Consider the following 19764-nt stretch of genomic DNA (forward strand, 5'->3'; position numbering starts at 1 on the left):
TTATGAGTTTTTTTAATAATACGTTGTTTGAATATATTTATAAAAAAATAAAAAAAAATTCGCTGGAGCCCCTCCACACCAGGGCCAGAGACTTCAACGGGGGCTCCAACACCCCCCTTATCCAGTTTCTCTCTCTGCCACACGTCATAATATTATTGGTTGGAGCCCCCATTTAAGCCCCCCACACCCCTCAGCCTTATGTGAAGGGTTGACAACTAGTACATTCAGACCCCACCAGAAGAAATAATTGGCTCACCAAAACAAAATCATACAACGAAAATTGTCAATGATGAAGTGGATACAATAATAATTTGAAACCAATATAATATTGAATATATACCATCATATGTTTCCTACAATGTAAACACTCACTCTTCAGGATTAGATCCTCTCCCATCCCTGTCCAATATCGAATCAAGATTACACACGCGACACTCAATATACCATAAAAAAACGCTTTAAATCCGTACCGACCAAGAAGCTACAATAACCTTAGAACTATAGGACACATAGAGGTATAAAGCTCACTCTTTGTGTACAAAGAATAAGGCAAGAAAGGTTCACAAACCATCTATACATATTGTACATATGTATCTTCAATAAAACAATCAAATAAGATATAAAAAAAAAAAAGAGAGAAAGAAAACTTGACTTTGATCCAAAAGGATAACATATGTTAGCAACAATATAAGCTTCAAAACGGATCTTTTACATTACCATTTACCATATTCAGAACATAGAATTTACGCGGTTATTTCCTCCTCTTTCATCTGTAACAGAACGGGCCTTTCGTTGTTTCCTAAAGTGGTTCCTTTGCTTTGTGACGGTTTTGTAGATTTCCCATTTTGTCCACCGTTGTTATTGTAGCCTCGGTGTCTAGCTACTGGAATATCATGATTATGTTTCCCTTCATATGTTGTTACTACAGATTTCGGGTCTGATGGAGCTCGTTCTACATGTTTCCGCACGTTGCATCCTGCATACGTGCATTTATAGTAACTCCTGCATAGTTCAAAACTTCATATAAGTGTACAGAATGAGCGAATATCTTTGACCCTTTAATCTGTCAAGCGCGAATTTTAATCTGTTGCCCGTTTCATTTTAACTAATTTCTTTGACCTAATGTGGCCTATCTTTGACCATTTATTCCGTCTCGCGTGAATTTTAAATCTTTGACCCGTTTCATGTTTTACTAACTTCATTAACCTTGTGTGGTAAATAACTTTTGACGCTTTATTCTGGCACGGGCGAATTTAACACTTTGATTCGTTTTATGTTTAACTAACTTCTTATACCTTGTGTGTTTAACCCGACAGCAATAAAATATAACCCAAATTAACCGTTTTTAAATTTATTGAGCCACAGATATGATAAAAGCATGAAAATAAATTGCAAAGTTTAGGACATATATAGATCACCTTGGATTAGTATTCCCCTTAACCACTTTCTGCCCGTATTTTCGCCACTTGAATCCATCATCCAAAAGATCAACTTCACTTCTTGTCTGCACCACAATTTTGGGTTCAGACACCATCTTGTGAGCTGAACTCGAGTCCACAGGCACCGACACAGGTCCCACCTCTGTATTCCTACAATCCATAACCGAAACACGTCAACCCACGCGCAAAAAATCAATCTTTTGACACAAAAATTCAAATCTTTTTTTTACAAAAATATCTTTTGCTACACAAAAAAAAACAACTTTTGCTAACAGAATACAATCTTTTGATACAAAAATTCAACTTTTGGAACAAAAATTCAACTTTTGGAACAAAAGTTCAACCTTTTGCTACAAAAATTCAACTCTTGCTGCAAAAATTTAATTTTTGCTACAAAAAGTCAATCTTTTTGCTAACAAAATACAACCTTTTGGTACAAAAATTCAACAATATTCAGCATACCTTCTTTTTGGATTAGGTTCATCATCCGGCTCATCTATTCTGATCAACTGATTAGATCCTTGATTAGTTCTCATCAACTGATTAGATCCTTGATCAGCACTAATCATGCGATTAGCCATTGGTTCTTCCACTACACGTTTTACAAGCTGAGAATTGTTCAGTTTATTCACATCAGCGCCCTCTTTATTACCCCGTTTGCTAGGTTGAGGTGGCTCATGATTGTGCTGACCTTTATACACAATGTCGGTTATATGACCATCAAGCGACTGCCCGACCTTTTTCTTCACCGGGCAGTTAGCGTGTGTGCATTTATAGTAGCTTCGAGGACGCTCACTCGCTTTAACCTGTTTCTGCCCGTATTTCCTCCAATTGTAACCATCTTTGGTATCAATAGAAACGATTTGCTGAGTTTCGGTTATGTCGGATTGAGAAACCACATCCGGTGACCCAATTTGCGAATCATCAAGCTCGGTCTTCGTATCAAATGAACTAACCGTCAGCGGTAGTACCTCCGATACAACCGTTGTTAAAGATCCAGTTTCAGGTTGCACCGTATTAAAATAAGATTGAGATAACGCAGCTTGCGCGGTAACATGAGCCAACGCCTGCTGGTGAGACATCCCAAATGGACTCTACCCAAATTCAAACAGTAAAACAAATAAAAACCCAATCTTGAAATTCAAAACAGTCAAACCAAAAAAGTCAAAACATGTAAATTGACAATGCTATCTAACACATCCAAACACCAAAAATCTTCCCTATTGAATAACTATTATAATGTTTGGGTTAGGATCAAATACAAATTAAATTAATGTGCTAGCCGTGAGAATCAAGTAGTGTGACTATATATACAACATAGAGTAATATAGTATAGCGTAATTACATAATTACACTACCTGTATGTATAATTACACTACTTGATTGTCACACTTAGCACATTAATTTAATTTGTACGTTAACTTTCCCCATAATGTTTAATGTAGTTACTCAACTTCACAATCTACCTCAAATTCACCATCCAATTTCAAGACTCAAATTAGCTTCATTTGACACCAAAAGTCAACGCCACTTTTTCTTTAAAAAAAACCCACAAAAATTACCAAACTTTCTACAACAAACACAAAACTATTAACTTTCTGATTCAAAAAAATAATACCTGAAGAGGTGAGAAAAACCCAGGTGAGTTAAGAAAGCCAGAAGGACTAAAAACCGATGGAAACATAAACCCAGATGGCGATTGGGCAATAACCAAATCCACGGGCCGATTCTGCTTAAACCCACCGGGTTTCTTGTCATCCGACTGTTTGGCGTCATCAATTACAGCAGCAGGTGAAGCCATAGCTCCGGCGAGAAGCTGAGAGAAAGACCGGCAATCGACATCTGGGTAATGATCCGTGAAGAAGTTGGACACCAGGGTCATCGGACCCGGGCTGAATCCGGGTCCGGGTCCGGGTCCACCGGTGAATAGGTTTTCGAAGGATGACTGTGTCGGTAGTGAAATCATCGGTGGGACTCGCCGTTGTTTGTCTTCCGCCGCCATGGTTTATGTCTGTACAATTAAGCGATGATTTCGATATTGGAAATGATTTGATTTGATTTGATTTGATTTGTTGGGTTAAGTTTAAGATGGGATTATATTATGGGTTGGGTTTTATTTTAAACTTTGGTATACATACAGACAAGAGGATTATTAGAGATTGTATGTATATATGTGTGTCTTGCATCTCGATCTTATCTTCTTTATGCTGCCAAATACTAAATTCATGAGTAGAGGATTACAGTTATGGTCCTCAAACTATTATGTAACTTTACTTTCGGCTTCGGTTTGGGCTGAAATGGAAAGATTATATTGTCTGTAGAAGTTCACTCATCATGATATTACTTTCACATGAGTATAATTAAATGTGAGGTTGTCCTCTCATTCATTATCATTAAGAGTCCAAAACGTGTTATGAAGGGAAATGCATTCACCTTCTTATAGAGAAGGATTCGTTCTTCTCTCAAATCAATATGGGATGTTATAGTTAATGTGAAGCATGGGAACATATCTTTGTCTCAGGTAAGTAGTCAATTTGGTTGGTGGTTTTCTATGGTGCAGATTATCTTCTATTTAGGCGTTTTGTGTAAAGGATTTATTGGAGGTGGTTAATTATTTTAAGGTTCTACAAAGGAAGGTGAAAGTGATTAAGCGATAATCCTTACCTCGTTATGGTGTTTGTGGAAGGTTCGGAACGAGTTGGTTTTTAATAAGAAGCCCATTTTTCTCCCAAAGTTGGTTGAGGACATAAAGGGTCTTAGCTAATACGTGTAATCAATTGAAGAGTAGGGGGGTTTTCATGGGTTATGTTGCCTTGATAAATAGTGTTAGTTGTCTTTGGTGTTTTTTAGTGTTGTTTAGGGGTATTTTGCTAGATTATTTGTATAGTGACGCTATCCCTTTGGTAGTATTTTTTTTGTAAATGAAAAATTTTATTGTCGTTCAGAAAAAATATAATCGTATTAATATGGTGTTAAAAACATCATTTTGTGAGTTGTTAAATCAACTGATAAACATATTAAACGCATTAAACAAGATAACCATTGTATCAACTAGGTTGATATGTGTAGCAATCATGCCCCGTATTTAAATAATATGTTGAATCAGGTAAATAAACACCAATGGCTTCATTTTGGTCTATTAAACTATACAACATATCAGCTTTATTATAGGTGAAAAAAAACCAAATCGCTCATGAGCTATTTGAGATCAACTTGCTAAAAGTTATGATTGAGTCCAATTTAAACAAGCTCGAGCATGAAAAGTTAGTTTAGTAAATGAGCCGGAGTTCGAGTAGACTTGCAAGCCTATTAAAAAACCTATTGGTTCTTATAATTCTTAGAAAACTTTTTGTTTTTATTTGAACTTTTATATATATATATATATAGAGAGAGAGAGAGAGAGAGAGAGTCATATAGTGGAGGTTTTAAATAACAAATAATTGTTTTGTAAGAAGTTTAGGACGACTTTAATTAATGCACATCAAGACATTGTACCATGTAAATAGGACATTGTTAGCACAGATCTAAACCATTAACTACTTTGATCCAAAGGTCCAAATCTATTCCTAAGTTTTCTTAAGAAGCTATGTATTCTTATCATAAACCCTACTCTATATATGTAATTTTTATTTAATATATTATGTATATACCTATAATAACTATTATTATATATAAAAATATAACAAATAATAGTATATAATCTACATCTACATCTTAAATATATATAAATGAAAGCTCCTTATTTTCTCTCAGGCCATCAGATTTCTTTATTTGCAAATGGGGATTTCATCTTTTATTAAAAATTAATCTCACCAAATATTTGATATGAAAATCCTATAAAATATGGATATACTAAAAATTGATATCCTATTTTTTTTAAAGATACTATTTATAATTATGAAACAATTTTATAGTAAAAAAATAAGCGAGTCATGGGTCTTATCAAACTCATGTAACTTTTAAACGGGCTATAACATCTCATTTATTTGTGAAACTCTTTTATTATCAAACACTATGTATATTATTAATTTCTTTACAATAAATAAAATTAAAATACAAAAGGTATATAAATATTAGAAACGTAAAATGTAAAACAGGCAATTCTTTTTTCTTTTAAGTTTAACTTAAATGAAAATTTTTCACAAAATAATATCTAAATTATAACAAATGAACATAAACGAATCAATATAACAAATTAAGTAGATAATTCATTCAACTTTTCTTTAAAAGTTGAACATAACCCAACATAAATTAATAAAAACAAGTTCAAGTATATTATTAACTTCTTACAATAAATAAATCAAAATCCAAAAAACTATATTCACAATATTAAAAACGAAAATATTAGAAACGAAAAATTTAAACAAAACCAGTAATACGGGGATAAAAACTAGTATTCTAATAAATGAAAATAACTATGGCACATGTCACTTCGAGATTCATCTATAACATAAATTTCATGTTTAAACTATATTCTATTTTTAATGAAAACATATTTATGTTAGTGTAATCAAAACATGTCAATTCATTCTTTAATTAAATAACTACTTATCTAAATTATATGATTAAAAATATGCGGATATATATGTCATTATAATCAAAATATTTATATATTTAATGAAATCAGATCAAGTTATATACACTTTTGAATATGGTAAAATTTAATAAATGATATTTATATGTATAACATGATAAAGAAATTTTGAATGAATAGCAATTTTATTTTCACATATTCCCTTAACCTCCATGGATCTATGAAGTTTTCTTTCATCTCTTTTGAAATTGTAATATAAAATTGTATCTTATTAATGCTAATTTTAAATACGATGTTCTTTTTTATGTCATTCATAATGAAATATCTTATCATCTTTTGTTAAAAGTCATCATTATACTAAAAACACATAATTACAACTTATAAAATCAATATATGCATCTTTCATGTGATTATGAAGAAATTGCATGAATACACAACGTGCTCGTAAGAATATACCATTAGAAAATCTAATTTAAACTTATTAAACCATTAAATTTGATAAAATATAGTTTTTTTTTTAATTTAATCATTTAATTTATATAGATTAATTATATTTCTTTTAAGTATCTCGTGCATCACATGGGTTCTAAGCAAGTTATGTTATATAGTAAAATAACAACTATTAATATACATAAAAATATTTTTAAACATATATAATTTGCATAATAAATAACAAAAGAGTTGAGCCTAAAACATGCAAAGGCTTGATAACCTACTCATGAGTAACACTCGAGTTATATAACTAGAACCTATAATAAACCGAGCATGAGCTTCGGTGAGCTCTGACTCGACTCATTTTACGCCTTTTTTTGTCTACTAACAATATACCATACCATCAGTCATTGCTTCGTCCCTATAATTACTTATATCAATCCGAGCCTATTTTTCAGAACTTTTTTGACACTAAGTTAATGATTTTCAAGATGACATGTTGACTCGGGCAAATGTTTTTATCAATTCTGAACCGCCTATTTTGCTAAGGTTAGTTGACATGAGTCTGGCCCATTCTATTAAACGTGTTCACGGGTTGAATCCAAAACATATATGCACCCATCTAAACCAAAATAAGCTTGTAAATTTCTTTTTACGGGGTATTTTTTCATGTTATAAGTTCACACAAACCTATATATATAACTATTTTAGACAACTGATGCAAATAAAAGGTTGATGGGCTACATTTGTGATTAATAGATACTTCAATGATGAATATGTAACTTATGCTATAGATAATAGATTATAATCATTGGGCCTATGTTTCTTTTCTATTTTTATTTATTTATTTATTTATTATTTAACCAAAATAATCTAAATCTTTCATTAGTAGCATAGATTATTTAACCAACATCAAATTATTATTATTCCAAAAGTTCAATTTTTTAAACTAATCATTATTTAAGAAATATTAGAACTCCATCATCCAGCTATTTCGAATCTTACGGATTAGTCATTTTCTTGTTTTAGCGAAACAATTCATAGCCATACTTGTTTAACTATTTAATACTTTACTGAAAATCAAAATATTTATTTATGTATGTTTAGGGTTGTTCAAAGGGTAAGACCTTACCCTTTTACCTAATATTCTACCCGGACCCTTTACCCTTTTAGGAAGAAACGTGGACCCTAGACTCTACCCTCTAAACAATAAAAGGGTCGGGTATAAATAAAGGTTTTAAGGTTCCAACCATTTACCCTTTAAGGCAGTAATCACATCTCTTTTTTCTGCATTTACTAGTTGCATATCTCATATATGACTTTAATATATGAATCATAGAACAATTATACTTTCATTTAATAACGTAGTAAAGTCTAATTTTGAAAGTTAATCATCCATTTAAACTGAAATATTCACATTTACAATTTTCATGTAGAGAACAATTCAGTGATTCCCATATATATGTTTCCAATCTGTAGTATGACCATTTATTTTTATTTTTCTTAGTAATTGGGAAATTTCGGATAAACCTTATATGAAATATATCTCTCCTAAATTTCAGATAATCGTGAATCTCATATATATGTATCTAGAAACTAGTAAACGGGTAAAGGGTTTGAAAAAGGGTCGGACCCTTGAAACCTTTTAACCCTTTAAGGTGAATTTTAAATACCCTTTACCCGACCCATATTATATATTCGGGTCTAATTAAGGGTTTTGCGAGTCGGGTAACCGGGTTTCAAGGGTCCGACCCTTATCTTGCTCACCCCTATGTATGTTAAATATAGTTTTTAACTTTATAGTGATTAAACTTTACCTTAAACTAGATAAATATAAAGGGAAAATATCATAAAAAACTAATACACTTTTTATTTTTGTTCATAAAAGTCACTCAACACTTTTTTACACATTAAAATCCCTCTACATATTATTTTTAGACAACTGTGAATTTTTTAAAAGTTAATTAAATGGATTACTCTTGAAGTTTTACCAAATTGCAACTTTATTCCCCAAGTTCACATGTTAACATTTTTAGGATCGTTGTTTATATGTACATAACATATTTGGTCCCCAAAATGGATGAGGTTAACATTTTTTGTTTGTTTTATTTTTATTAAATGAATTTGTAACAAAATACTCTTTAATATAGATTTAATAAAATAATAAGCAATAAAGTACCTTGCAACAACTTATGCAATATGTTTATGTTTTATGAATTACAGTAATTCTTGCCTGAATAATATCTTCATCGACATCTCTGACATAATAACGTCCACTGAAATCAACAACTCTTTCTGTGAAGCATCCATCATGATCAACTTGCATAAAAAATTTTCTCCTTATAAAAAGCCATAGTTTCAATATTAATCTACAAAAATAAAGAAAAATAAAAAATGGGTATTTAAAAGAATAATTTAACCGTAAGCAACATGCCAGTCACACCTTATTAACTATTAAGTTTATTATTATATTAAATATATGTTAAGGGTATTTTATTACATATTCATTTTAATATGAAAAAAAATAATTTAATCTCATCCATTTTGAGGACCAAGGATGTTATATACAATATTGTACATAAAAACAACATATCTAAAATTGTTTATATTTGAATTTGGGGGCTAAAGTTGTAATTTGGCAAAACCTCAAGAACCATCAATTTAATTAATTTTTAAAAAATTCATAATTTTGTTAAAAATAACATGTACAAGGATTTTAATGTGCAAAAAATTGTTGAGTGACTTTTGTGAACAAAAATGAAAAATGCATTGGTTTTTTATGACATTAACCCAAATTTAGGTTGTATTATATTATTTGTTTCTAATATTTATTTATTTTTTGAAATTTTATTTTTTTATTGTATGAAAGGTAATAATATATTTATGGTTCGATGATAAATTGTTTCGCAAATAAATAAGATGTTATAACCCGGTTTAAAAGGTATACGAGTTTGATGAGACCCGAAACTCGTTTTTTTTACTATAAAATTGGTTTTTAATTATAAATAATGTAATATATTTTTTAATAAATCAGATATTAATTTTTAGTATATCCCTTCTTTATAGGATTTTTATATCAGTATTGGTGAGATTAGTTTTTAATTTAATGAGATGTTATAACTTGTTTAAGAAATATTTGGGTTTGATAAGACCCATATACGTGAATTCGGGTCAAATGTATGAGAAGCATCTATTTAAAAATCAAGCAAATCTGATGACTCCAGAAAAAAGGGGAGCAACCACATCACGACACGTAGATTTTTTTGTTTTCATTTATATCTATCTATTCTAATAAATAACTACCAATTTTTGCCACTTGTCACTCTCATAGCTCTCTTCATCTTTTTTTCAACATTTCATTATTAATCCTTATACTTTAAGTCATTTCAATATATGAATTGAAGTTTATTTTCATTAAATGTAAATCCTTTTCGATTCATTCATTAACATTAATGGTGAAAGATAAGAAAATATCAAAATTGAAGTTGCAGACTTATTACAATTAAATTACTGAAGTTGAATATTATAATTATAATTCATATGAATAACGATTTACTATATGAACTATATATCATTTATTTATATGACTTTTTGTGTAGTATAAAAGGTTAGCAATAAGAAGATCAACCTTTGGTTTTCAATATTTTCTTTCATAACTCAGACAAAAATGTTCTAGAAACATATATATTTATGATTTGATTTAGAATTTTTTTTATACATTAAAATATATTTAATATAATATGCCTTATAAGACAAATTACTTAATTAAAAAATTCAATTTTTTAAACAAAAAAATCTGTTTCAATCTCTTTCCACTATTTTCACTTTCCAAAAATCATTTAGGATATGAAAACCTAGAATGTCGTTTTCATTAGTTATTTAAATCATTTCAATATTATATTAACTTAGTAATTTTATTTTTATACAAATACAATGATTTGAGGTTATGTTAGTGTTACCTGTTGGGTAGCACATAATTAAAGTGTCTATTTATAGTTTATATTCAAAATAATTAAGCTACACACAATTTTTTTTTAAAAATTTACTTTTATTTGAACATAGATTTATGATTAGTATGTCTTTGTCATTTTCCATTCATATGAAATGAAACAAATCATTTTTTTATATTTAAATTTGGTTTTTATATGTTTCTTGATTATACAATTGTTAATTTAAACATATAAAATTAATTAAAATTTGTCATATGCAGAATATTAATAACAAATAATTAATCATGATCAATTAATTTCAGATTCTAAAGATTCTAAGAATGATTATATCATCAAAATTCAGGTAATCTGTTTTTGGGATAATCATGTTTTTTTGGATAAACATGAGCAAATGATCTCAAATGACATTATATATAATTAATTGATCAAAAGGTATGCTATTTTATGTGTATGAATATTTTTTTTGTTAGTTTCATGGATATATATTATAATTTATATAGGGTCAGAATATGTACTTGAATAACCTTATTTGTCACATAGACAACTATGCATGACTATATCAAGAGTTATAAGCAAACATATATGTTGCCTTATAAAAAGTTACAGGCAGACATAGACTAAAGATTTTGATTTTTGATAAACAATGTATACCAACCAATACAATCACAAATGTAGTATACAAAGAAGGTTTTACTTATTTGTAACATATTTGTGTAATCTTAGTTATGTAATTTTCATAATTTTCATATAAATTGTAACAATATATGATCATTTTGTTGATTATAATTCACTTAATGATTAAAATTTAAAATTTCCATCAATTACCCGTGTAATACACGGGGCTCAAACTAGTATATTATAGATATTTCAAGAATCAAACTACTAGACATCTTAAACACGTGCCGTTCAAAAAAATGCATAATAAACATGTATGAATTGGATTATTTGTTCTTTTACAAGTTACAATCACAGGGCCATTTATATAAAAATGTTTTTTTCCCACTCCAATCATAGGAAAAATAGGATGCGACTAGTGTATATTAGGGATATATAGGAAAAATAGGATGCGGAACCGAACCAAAAATTGACAAACTAACCTAATAAAACGTACTCAATTGACAAAAACCGTTTGGTTAGTTATGGTTTCAATTTGGCTAATAACTGAACCGAACTATGCATACCCTTACCGAAAACGTAGTCATAAACTAGACAAGTGTGTACGTGAATTGACTTGAACGTCACATATTAAGGAAAACATTTTTTTTTCATACTTGAATGATAAAATTTATAAAAAAATACAACATAAAAAGTTAGTTAAACTTACATTCAAACTACACACATTTTCTGTAACTAAGTAGTATGTTTTAATTCAACCTAAACTAACTAGTTTAACTATAGCTAGCTAACCTAAACCTAAACGGCTAAACCTATCAATTTGCTATTATGTTTATACATTTCATATTCATATTGGGGAAAATTCTCGAAACAAATATTTATGAAAACAACTTTCAAGTTTTTAGTATCATTTGTAAAAAAATTCAAATATAGGTATTATAAACTAGTCGTGACGAGTATATTATGATAACACATGAGTAGTTTGTAAAGCCAATTAAAACATGTTAGCCTCTTAAGTCTTAATCATTCAGACTCAAGATTACTTCTTAACCATTAAGATATAGCCTCTTAATAACCAATAAGAGGCTACCAAACAGCCGCTAAAAGAACATTCATATGATAATCAGTTAAAACATTATGTTGTAGTCTATGATTGATTGATTTTAGTGTCTTGTTTTTCTAATGTTCTTCATTTGGAGCTTTAAAGCATTCTCATCCTACCGTTATCTTTTAACAAAAAAATTACACTAAAACTCTTTACATTTTCTCTCTTAATTTAAATTAAATAATATTTTTTATACCTTTATTATTATTATCTTTTCTCTTTCCTCACTCATAAACACTTTCTAAAATTTTTTAAAAATTATAGATGATGAACAGTTTTGATGACTAATGTGCTTGGAATTAGAGATGTTAAAACAACCGGTTGGGACCGGTTCTATGCAAACTGAACCGAACTGGTTTGACAGTTTAAATTGGTTTCACCCAAACCGGTTCCCAAATCGACCGAAACCGTCGGTTCCCCTTCTAATCTACCAAACCGGTCTTAAAACCGGTTTTAAACCAAACCGAACTAAGCTGAACATGTCGACCTTTCTTGCTCCTAAACTGGTTTCTAAACCGAACCGGTGGGGGGTCAAACTGGTTTTGACCAGATTTTGACCAAACTGGTTCGGTTTGGGAATAAAAACCGGTTTTGTACACCTCTACTTGGAAGTTGGGTTTAAAGAGTTTGTGTGGCTAACCCTTTTTTTAATTTTCCCCATGAAAGGAAAGATGGGTCTGATTTTCTATATTGAGTTGTTAGAGAATGTTTTCGGTGCGTATCAATCTCGTTCTCTTTTATCGTTTTGGTTCGAACTTCGTCTCCCTTAATATAGGGTTTCATAGTTTTGTTTAGATTATGTTGGTGTTTCTCTATATTTCTAGAACGAAGTATTGTATCATATTGCCACAATCATGATTTGAGTTTTATATGTTATTTGTTTGAGTTATTTATTGTGTATTCGTGGATCTTGTCTCCTTCTGTAAACATTTTTGATTTGGAATAATAATAATAATAATAATAATAATAATAATAAAATTGAGATTCTGTATTTGTGACACACTGAGCTTAACATTTGATTTGTGCGCATCATTGCAATAATACATGCATTTTGAACTTAGTTTAGTTACTTTTATTTCTTTATTTGTTGTTCACTGTTTTCTATTTGTTTCTAACATGTTAATATTACCTATAAAGACTAAACAAGTGATTGAGCACGCCTCATATAAATATAAATTACTGACATGATCATTAGACATTAAACATATTTATAGTGCATATATTTGTATTTAGTGTGGAAAGGAATTGAGATAAATAGAGAGCAGATGAACATAATCTTAGAAGCTGAAAATGAAAACCCTTTTGATGTTGCTACTCATCCCTCTCCTTATTAGCGTTACCCGCTCGGTGGAAACTTCCCTCCATGATCAGCAATCCGCCACAACAACCACCATTTACAACCCAAAGCGTCCCTTCTTCGGCTCACTTCTGTCACAGCCATCAGAACTGGATGAGGTTGATCCAAGATACGGTGTAGCAAAAAGACAAGTCCCTACTGGACCGAATCCGATTCACAACTGAATTAACATGACTTAAAAATGTCTTTTCCATATTTACATTGTAATAATATTGTTAATTCCAGTTATTTTTATCAAGTAATAGTATTGCAATTCAAAAGAGGGTAGCGGTGTAGCTTGTTGTCTGCTTAACTTATGTTTCGATGCAATCACTACTTTTCAGTTTACTATCATAACTATGATTTGAATTAACATGAGTGACTCTAATATTATATGTTTGATAGTGCGGTGCCGGCTTAATCTACTTCAATCTTTTGCCCCTTAATTTTCTAAGTAACAATGTCTGTGCTTCGTTACGGTCAGTTGTAACATGTTGGTTTTAGAGGATCCCACATTTTTTTAATCTTAGTTTATATGCGAAATTTTAGAATGATATAAGGTTGTTCATTAGTATGACACAAATTCATAAATTCATATCAAAAGTGAAAATAATGAAGTTCATACGTAAAACACAAATGAGGTAATTAATGTGTCTAATGTAACAGTCTATTTACGTGTAGTAATGTTGTAGAAGATGTTTTTATTCAGAAGGCAAACATAATTCTATTAATAAAGTGAAGAAGATGGTAGTAACATTCTATTTGTTTAGAAATAGGAGTGATGATAACATGAACAAAGTCTTGGAGTGATGACAACGGAATAATTCCAGTTTCATACTTGATGTAAAACAAAGTCGCTTACCTTTAAAATTTTTGAATGACCAAATCTCACACTTTCTAAAATACTTTTAGATCTACACACATACACTCTTAGACTATAACATTCAAATCACTTAAGGGAAACACCTATAACAAATTTTATATACATCTTTTACAAATTAGTTTTTTATATAACTTTATCATTTAAGAAAATACAGATATAAAAACTAAAAATCAGATACTTATCAAGAATTATTGCAAAAGATTTGATCATCTTATCACATAGATTGACAAGGGGAGGGGGATAAGTAGTTCAAATCATTTTATCCATATGGCATGTTCTCACCAGCCGGAGCATGTGGGTTAACTCCCTCCCTTAGAAATCGCGGATCTAACTACGTAGGTAGTGGCTTGTTAAGGAAATTCACCACCGGCCCAGGTTCGTCGATTTCTATATTACGTAAGACAAAGAAAATGCCAAACAAATGTTTTTGCTAGTAAGATTCAGATAAACATGTATGTTATTGATATAGGTGGTAATTACTTGTTGATTGTTATGAAAACCGAGAAATTATTTGATTATCAACAATAAACATATCTCAATTGCTAAGTTAGTAGTGTAAAGGCAACGCCCTTATGGGTGACAAGTAGAAGCAAAACGATGGGCATGAGGAGGGAGAATTGATGCAATTTTAATTGTGTAATATCTTTGTTTTTTCTTTTTAATTCTGTTGTATTGTTTCCTTCTCGTTGTCCAGGCTTTTAGCTTCTTGCTTGGAGTGTTCCGTTTTTGTTTTTAAAAATTTGGCATTTCAGAGAAAAAAAAACAAAGAAAGGATAACTGATAGAACCCGGAAATTGTAAGATGAGATTGATAGGTTAATCCAATTCGAGAAGGATTAGGTCTCCGATTAGCCAATTTGAGATGACAATTCTCCAAATACAAGGTTAATAAACCCTAATATTTTTATATCATAAACATGGATATCCATAAACTAAAGCAAGAACATATAAATAGATCTAATTGGGATAATAAATGCAACATTTATTTCCCTAAACTTTTCCTCTTCATATTCCCACTTAATTAACTGTCTTGACCCACCCATGTTGGAATCGGGTATGTATCAATAACCGTGTTTGCACTTTTTGTGTAATTGAGCAACCATTATATCATTACTCATTAGGTATCACCTAATATCATACACGTTTTATACTAACAAAACCTTTTAAAAACATTGTCATTCCTGGTCACATAACCAAACACGTCTCACATGTTTTAAAACTATTCATAAATGTTGAAGAGATTCATTATGAGTAGAGGTGCACAAACCGGATATTTTTAGAAATCAGAACCAGGTAAGGAGCCAGTTCCGGGTATGATCAACAAAAATTAAAAACGGGGTACGGGTATAAACCGGTTTCGGGTATTTGACCGGTTCCACTGGGTTTTTTCCAAGTTTCGGGTAGGGTTGGGTTTTTACACTGTATCGGGTCCGGGTCAGTTCCAGGGAGTAACCCAAACCCGGTTCGTACCCGCGGGTAGAGTAGGGTTGGGTCAGGTCCGGAACCGATTGTTTTGTTCACCTCTAATTATGAGTGATTAAAAAAATAAAGAAAATAGAGCAGAATCTATATCATTCTTGGCCAGAAGAGTATGTTCAACACAAGTAGCAATAATGATGTAATACCAAGTAGTCAAGAAATTTCAAACAGTGTTAACAAAATATCCGACAGAAGTATCTATAACATTAGAATCAGGTATCATTTTCATTTCTTGATTTTCTTCAAGAAATCCAAGAAAGTCTTGCCACCCATAAACGGCTGTAAAACTTCTGGTATCGCAACACCTTTTTCAGTTTGGTAGTTTTCCAGAATGCAACAAAGGGTTCTCTCGGTTGCTGTGAGAGTCGAGTTCAACAGATGGCAGTACTGCTTCACCGGATCATTGCCCTGCACATCAAAAAACAAAATAAATAATAATAGTAACAATGTATCATGTATTTATAAAACATGAAGATAATAATAATGAAAGAAAACAAACCTTTTGTCCAAATCGAATTTCCAACTTCCTTGACTGATAATCCGTACAATTCGAACACGAAACAAGTTCTCTGTAAGTTTTGGATGCAGGAAACCATGCTTCCAAATCGTACTTCTTCGCTGCAGCATCGTTTAAAGCACCCGACACTATGGACACTACTTGATAAGGCAATTTCAACTGTCACGTATAAAATTCATCAAAGTTAAAACCAAATTATAATAAAAAAGCACAGACTATTATATACTTAAAAGACACATACCATCTGATAAAACTCCTCATGCATTTCCCAAGAATCATTGCCAGTAGGTTTGGTTAAGCAAAACTGTTCAACCTTTTCAAATTGATAAACACGGAAAATTCCAAGAGTGTCTCTACCGTGTGAACCAGCCTCCTTACGAAAGCAAGACGAGTATCCAGCATATCTGATAAACTTTCCAACATTACACAACCAAAAAGAAAACATATGCATTTATATATGTGTGTGTGCAAAAGCATTTAGACCTTAATGGTAGTTCATTTGGATGAATCTAGTCATCAATATGATAAGCACAAAGTGGTTGTTCAGCAGTTGCAATCAGATACTTGTCATCTCCCTCGCCTGTTACCTTTAAAATAAAAAAACTCACTTTATGTTAAGTCAGTTACAAATTGTATCAAGAACAGTTTCATGACTGCGAGTTTCATCTTGACTTGTATAAATTATACTATTGTAACAAGGTTGTATAAGTGTAAGTGCGAGCTTCCTTTTGATTTGTATAAATTATACGATTGTACCAAATTTGTATAAGTGTATGACTATAATATTTTTTAAATAGTAAGTTACCTTGTAAAGTTCTTCATCAAATTGAGCTAATTGAGCACACTTTCCCATAATATCTTTCCTCATAAAGAACGGTGTCTGCAGTGCCGTGTATTTCCTTTTTTCCAAAAAATCAAGACTGAAATTTATAAGAGCTTGGTTTAAGCGTACACCGTCTCCTTTTAAATAATATCATCTGCCACCAGCAACATTAGCACCTGAATTTCATATATTGAGATGATCAACTGCATAACTTTTTTACAAGTTGGAGGAATATAGCTAACTCAATGAAGAAAGATTACAAGTTGGAGAAAGCTCATAAATTTGCAGAATAAGAAAATTAGCATCTATGTCGCATATGGTAAGAGTTGCAACTTTGCCCCATGTGGGTAAAACTTTATAACTAAATGGTCAAAGTCAAATATACCATGAGATCATTTAAAAATACTTGCAACTTCTTGTACCTCTTAACTTAAAATGACTGGTTTAGGTCTAGGATCTTAATATCTAAGGTTTTTAATTGTATCCAATAAATAAATTATTTAAAGAATTCCAGAAAAAAATGAAAATAATTGTTGACGAGTCAAGCCTAAACCTAAACCTTTTTTACCTTAATTAAAAAAAATCTTCATTAGAACCGAAACCTAACTGACCCGTAACTCAACAACTGACAAGCCAGTTGTGGAATCTCTACTATAAACGGATAAGCATAGCCTGCAAACAAACTGAACAAACATGCACAGAGCATGTTTATGTTTGTACATTTATCTTTAACGTAACACGAACACTAACACTCAATAGAACTAACTTTTTGCTCATGCTTGCTCAATAAGAAAATGAACATGTTCGTGTTCGTTCATGTTTGTTAAAATTCTAAGCAAACGATTCACTAACAACATAATTGAACAAGCCAACAAACATAAACATACATAAATGAACACAAACGTACAAGTCTAATCGTTAAAAAGCTAACATAAATAACAATAATCCTATGTATATACACACACGATTATAAATTTGACATTTTCTATTAATATCTAGGCTAACATAAATAAACGAACACATATGAACGATCGTCTCAAACGTAAATAAACGAACACATATGACGAACGTTCACAAACGTAAATAAACAACACATATGAACGAAACATTTCATGTAGTTCATTTAATTAAATGAACAATAGCTTTTGTGCATGTAAACAAACTTCCAACCGAATAGTACACTGAACATTCGGTTCGTTTACAAGCCTAACTAAACATATGCCAAAATTCCAAACATCAAAATATAAACAATAAACCACAAGAATACGATATATAGTCAAATCATTGTAATACCTTTCTTCAGATCCGCAATTCCAAGAAGTTCAACAAGCTCAACATGATTTTTTAGTTTCGGTTCTTCTCTTCTCTCTCCCCAAGTCCGAACAACAGCATTGTTCGCCTGTATTATACAAGGGTAATATTGTAATACAACCACCATGTAGAAAATGCATAAAAGGTAAAAGATAACTGCTACAAACATAACATTTATTAAACGAAAGTATTAAAAAAATAAATGTTAACCTCGTCATTGCTAACAGGAACAGAATCATGAACAAGATTCCCAACTGTCTCCAATTTAGAATATAATGCTATTTTGGCCTCTTGAACCTCCTCTTGTTTCCTTGCAGTTGAGTCCTTATTCTCCTGTGTGCTTTGAATTAGGGAGCTTGCATCTTCTCCAGACTTGAAAACAATAAATTTCACAACTTAGCTTTTGTTTTTGGAATCAAAACATTACATTACTTTAAGATCACAAAGCTAATCATTTTGTTTTAAAACATGAAAATAGCAAAGGACTTACAATCTTAAGTTTAGCAACTTCTTTGTTAATCTTGTTAAAGTCTTTTTTCAACTGATCCAGCTCAAATTGACCTATATATATATAATAACAAAACAATAATGATAATAATAATAATAAGCGAAAAAAGTATTAAGAAATAGAAAAACAGACGTTGTCGCCAGTCTTTGTCAAGCTGAATAACCTCATCGACAAGTTCGACACTTGCACCGCGACGACGTTGAGACTCACGAATAATTTCAGGGTTTCCACCCTTTTCCTCCCTAAATAGATTAAGGTCCAACATGATGATGCTTTCTGAAAACATCAACAAGTATTATTATTATTATTAAATCAATAACAGCAATGTGTATGAAATGACCAAGTCAACAATAAGTATGTCAGGTCAAACAACTGAAATTGAAATAACACTAGTATTATCAATCTAAACAAATAGCAAACAAACCCTAAATATATGAATAATAAATCAACCCAGCAAGAATTGTTGTCTGTGAACTTCAAATCCACAAAAAAAAACTTACAAATATTCATTCGGTGGAGACAGGAACGACGGCGGCGATGATGCAGAATCCACGCTAGGGTTCAAATTATAATGTTCTCCTCGTGGGGTTTTGCAACTAAACATATAAAATTAAATTAAATACATTATAAAAAGCACGTAGGGCATGGTTGGGATTCCTTATTTACATCTTCTTATATATATATATATATTCTTATTTATACGAGTAGTTTTTTATAATTTATAAAATCCTAACTTATGAAAACTCATTTTTTCTTTCTTTAAAGTGTTTAATAAGTTAAATTACTCAAACACTATTTTAACTAATAAAAGTGAATAAGTTATCAAAACACCC

The 19764-nt window shown here is 30.8% G+C and overlaps 1 protein-coding gene and 1 pseudogene across 2 annotated transcripts; both read right to left on the reverse strand.

Annotated features, from left to right (window-relative positions):
• Positions 1 to 436: 436 nt before the first annotated feature.
• LOC143588636 (putative WRKY transcription factor 4) lies at positions 437 to 3576 on the reverse strand. Its single transcript, XM_077069592.1, has 4 exons — positions 3058 to 3576; positions 1902 to 2533; positions 1419 to 1589; positions 437 to 1002 (listed from the first exon to the last, which is right to left on the reverse strand). The coding sequence occupies exons 1-4, from the start codon at positions 3439 to 3441 to the stop codon at positions 744 to 746; spliced, it is 1446 nt and encodes a 481-aa protein (XP_076925707.1). The 5' UTR covers positions 3442 to 3576; the 3' UTR covers positions 437 to 743.
• Positions 3577 to 15892: 12316 nt separating this feature from the next.
• LOC143588642 (serine--tRNA ligase-like) lies at positions 15893 to 19550 on the reverse strand (annotated as a pseudogene). The gene is made up of 10 exons (XR_013145141.1): positions 19432 to 19550; positions 19064 to 19207; positions 18914 to 18984; positions 18634 to 18795; positions 18406 to 18511; positions 17095 to 17288; positions 16773 to 16876; positions 16531 to 16693; positions 16272 to 16448; positions 15893 to 16180 (listed from the first exon to the last, which is right to left on the reverse strand). The product of XR_013145141.1 is annotated as a serine--tRNA ligase-like (transcript).
• Positions 19551 to 19764: the final 214 nt, after the last annotated feature.

Source organism: Bidens hawaiensis, unplaced genomic scaffold (genome assembly GCF_021521415.1).
Source record: "Bidens hawaiensis isolate Kalapana, Puna unplaced genomic scaffold, B.hawaiensis_p1.1 tig00036649_1, whole genome shotgun sequence".
NCBI classification, from domain to species: Eukaryota; Viridiplantae; Streptophyta; class Magnoliopsida; order Asterales; family Asteraceae; genus Bidens; species Bidens hawaiensis.

Excerpts from the sequence above, each read along its gene's own strand:
- LOC143588636 (XM_077069592.1), bottom strand. The coding sequence starts at position 3,441 with ATGGCGGCGGAAGACAAACAACGGCGAGTCCCACCGATGATTTCACTA. Across the intron at positions 2,534-3,057 it reads GGTTTTTCTCACCTCTTCAG|AGTCCATTTGGGATGTCTCA; the intron begins GTATTATTTTTT and ends GAATTTGGGTAG. Across the intron at positions 1,003-1,418 it reads AAGGGGAATACTAATCCAAG|GAGTTACTATAAATGCACGT; the intron begins GTGATCTATATA and ends TGAACTATGCAG.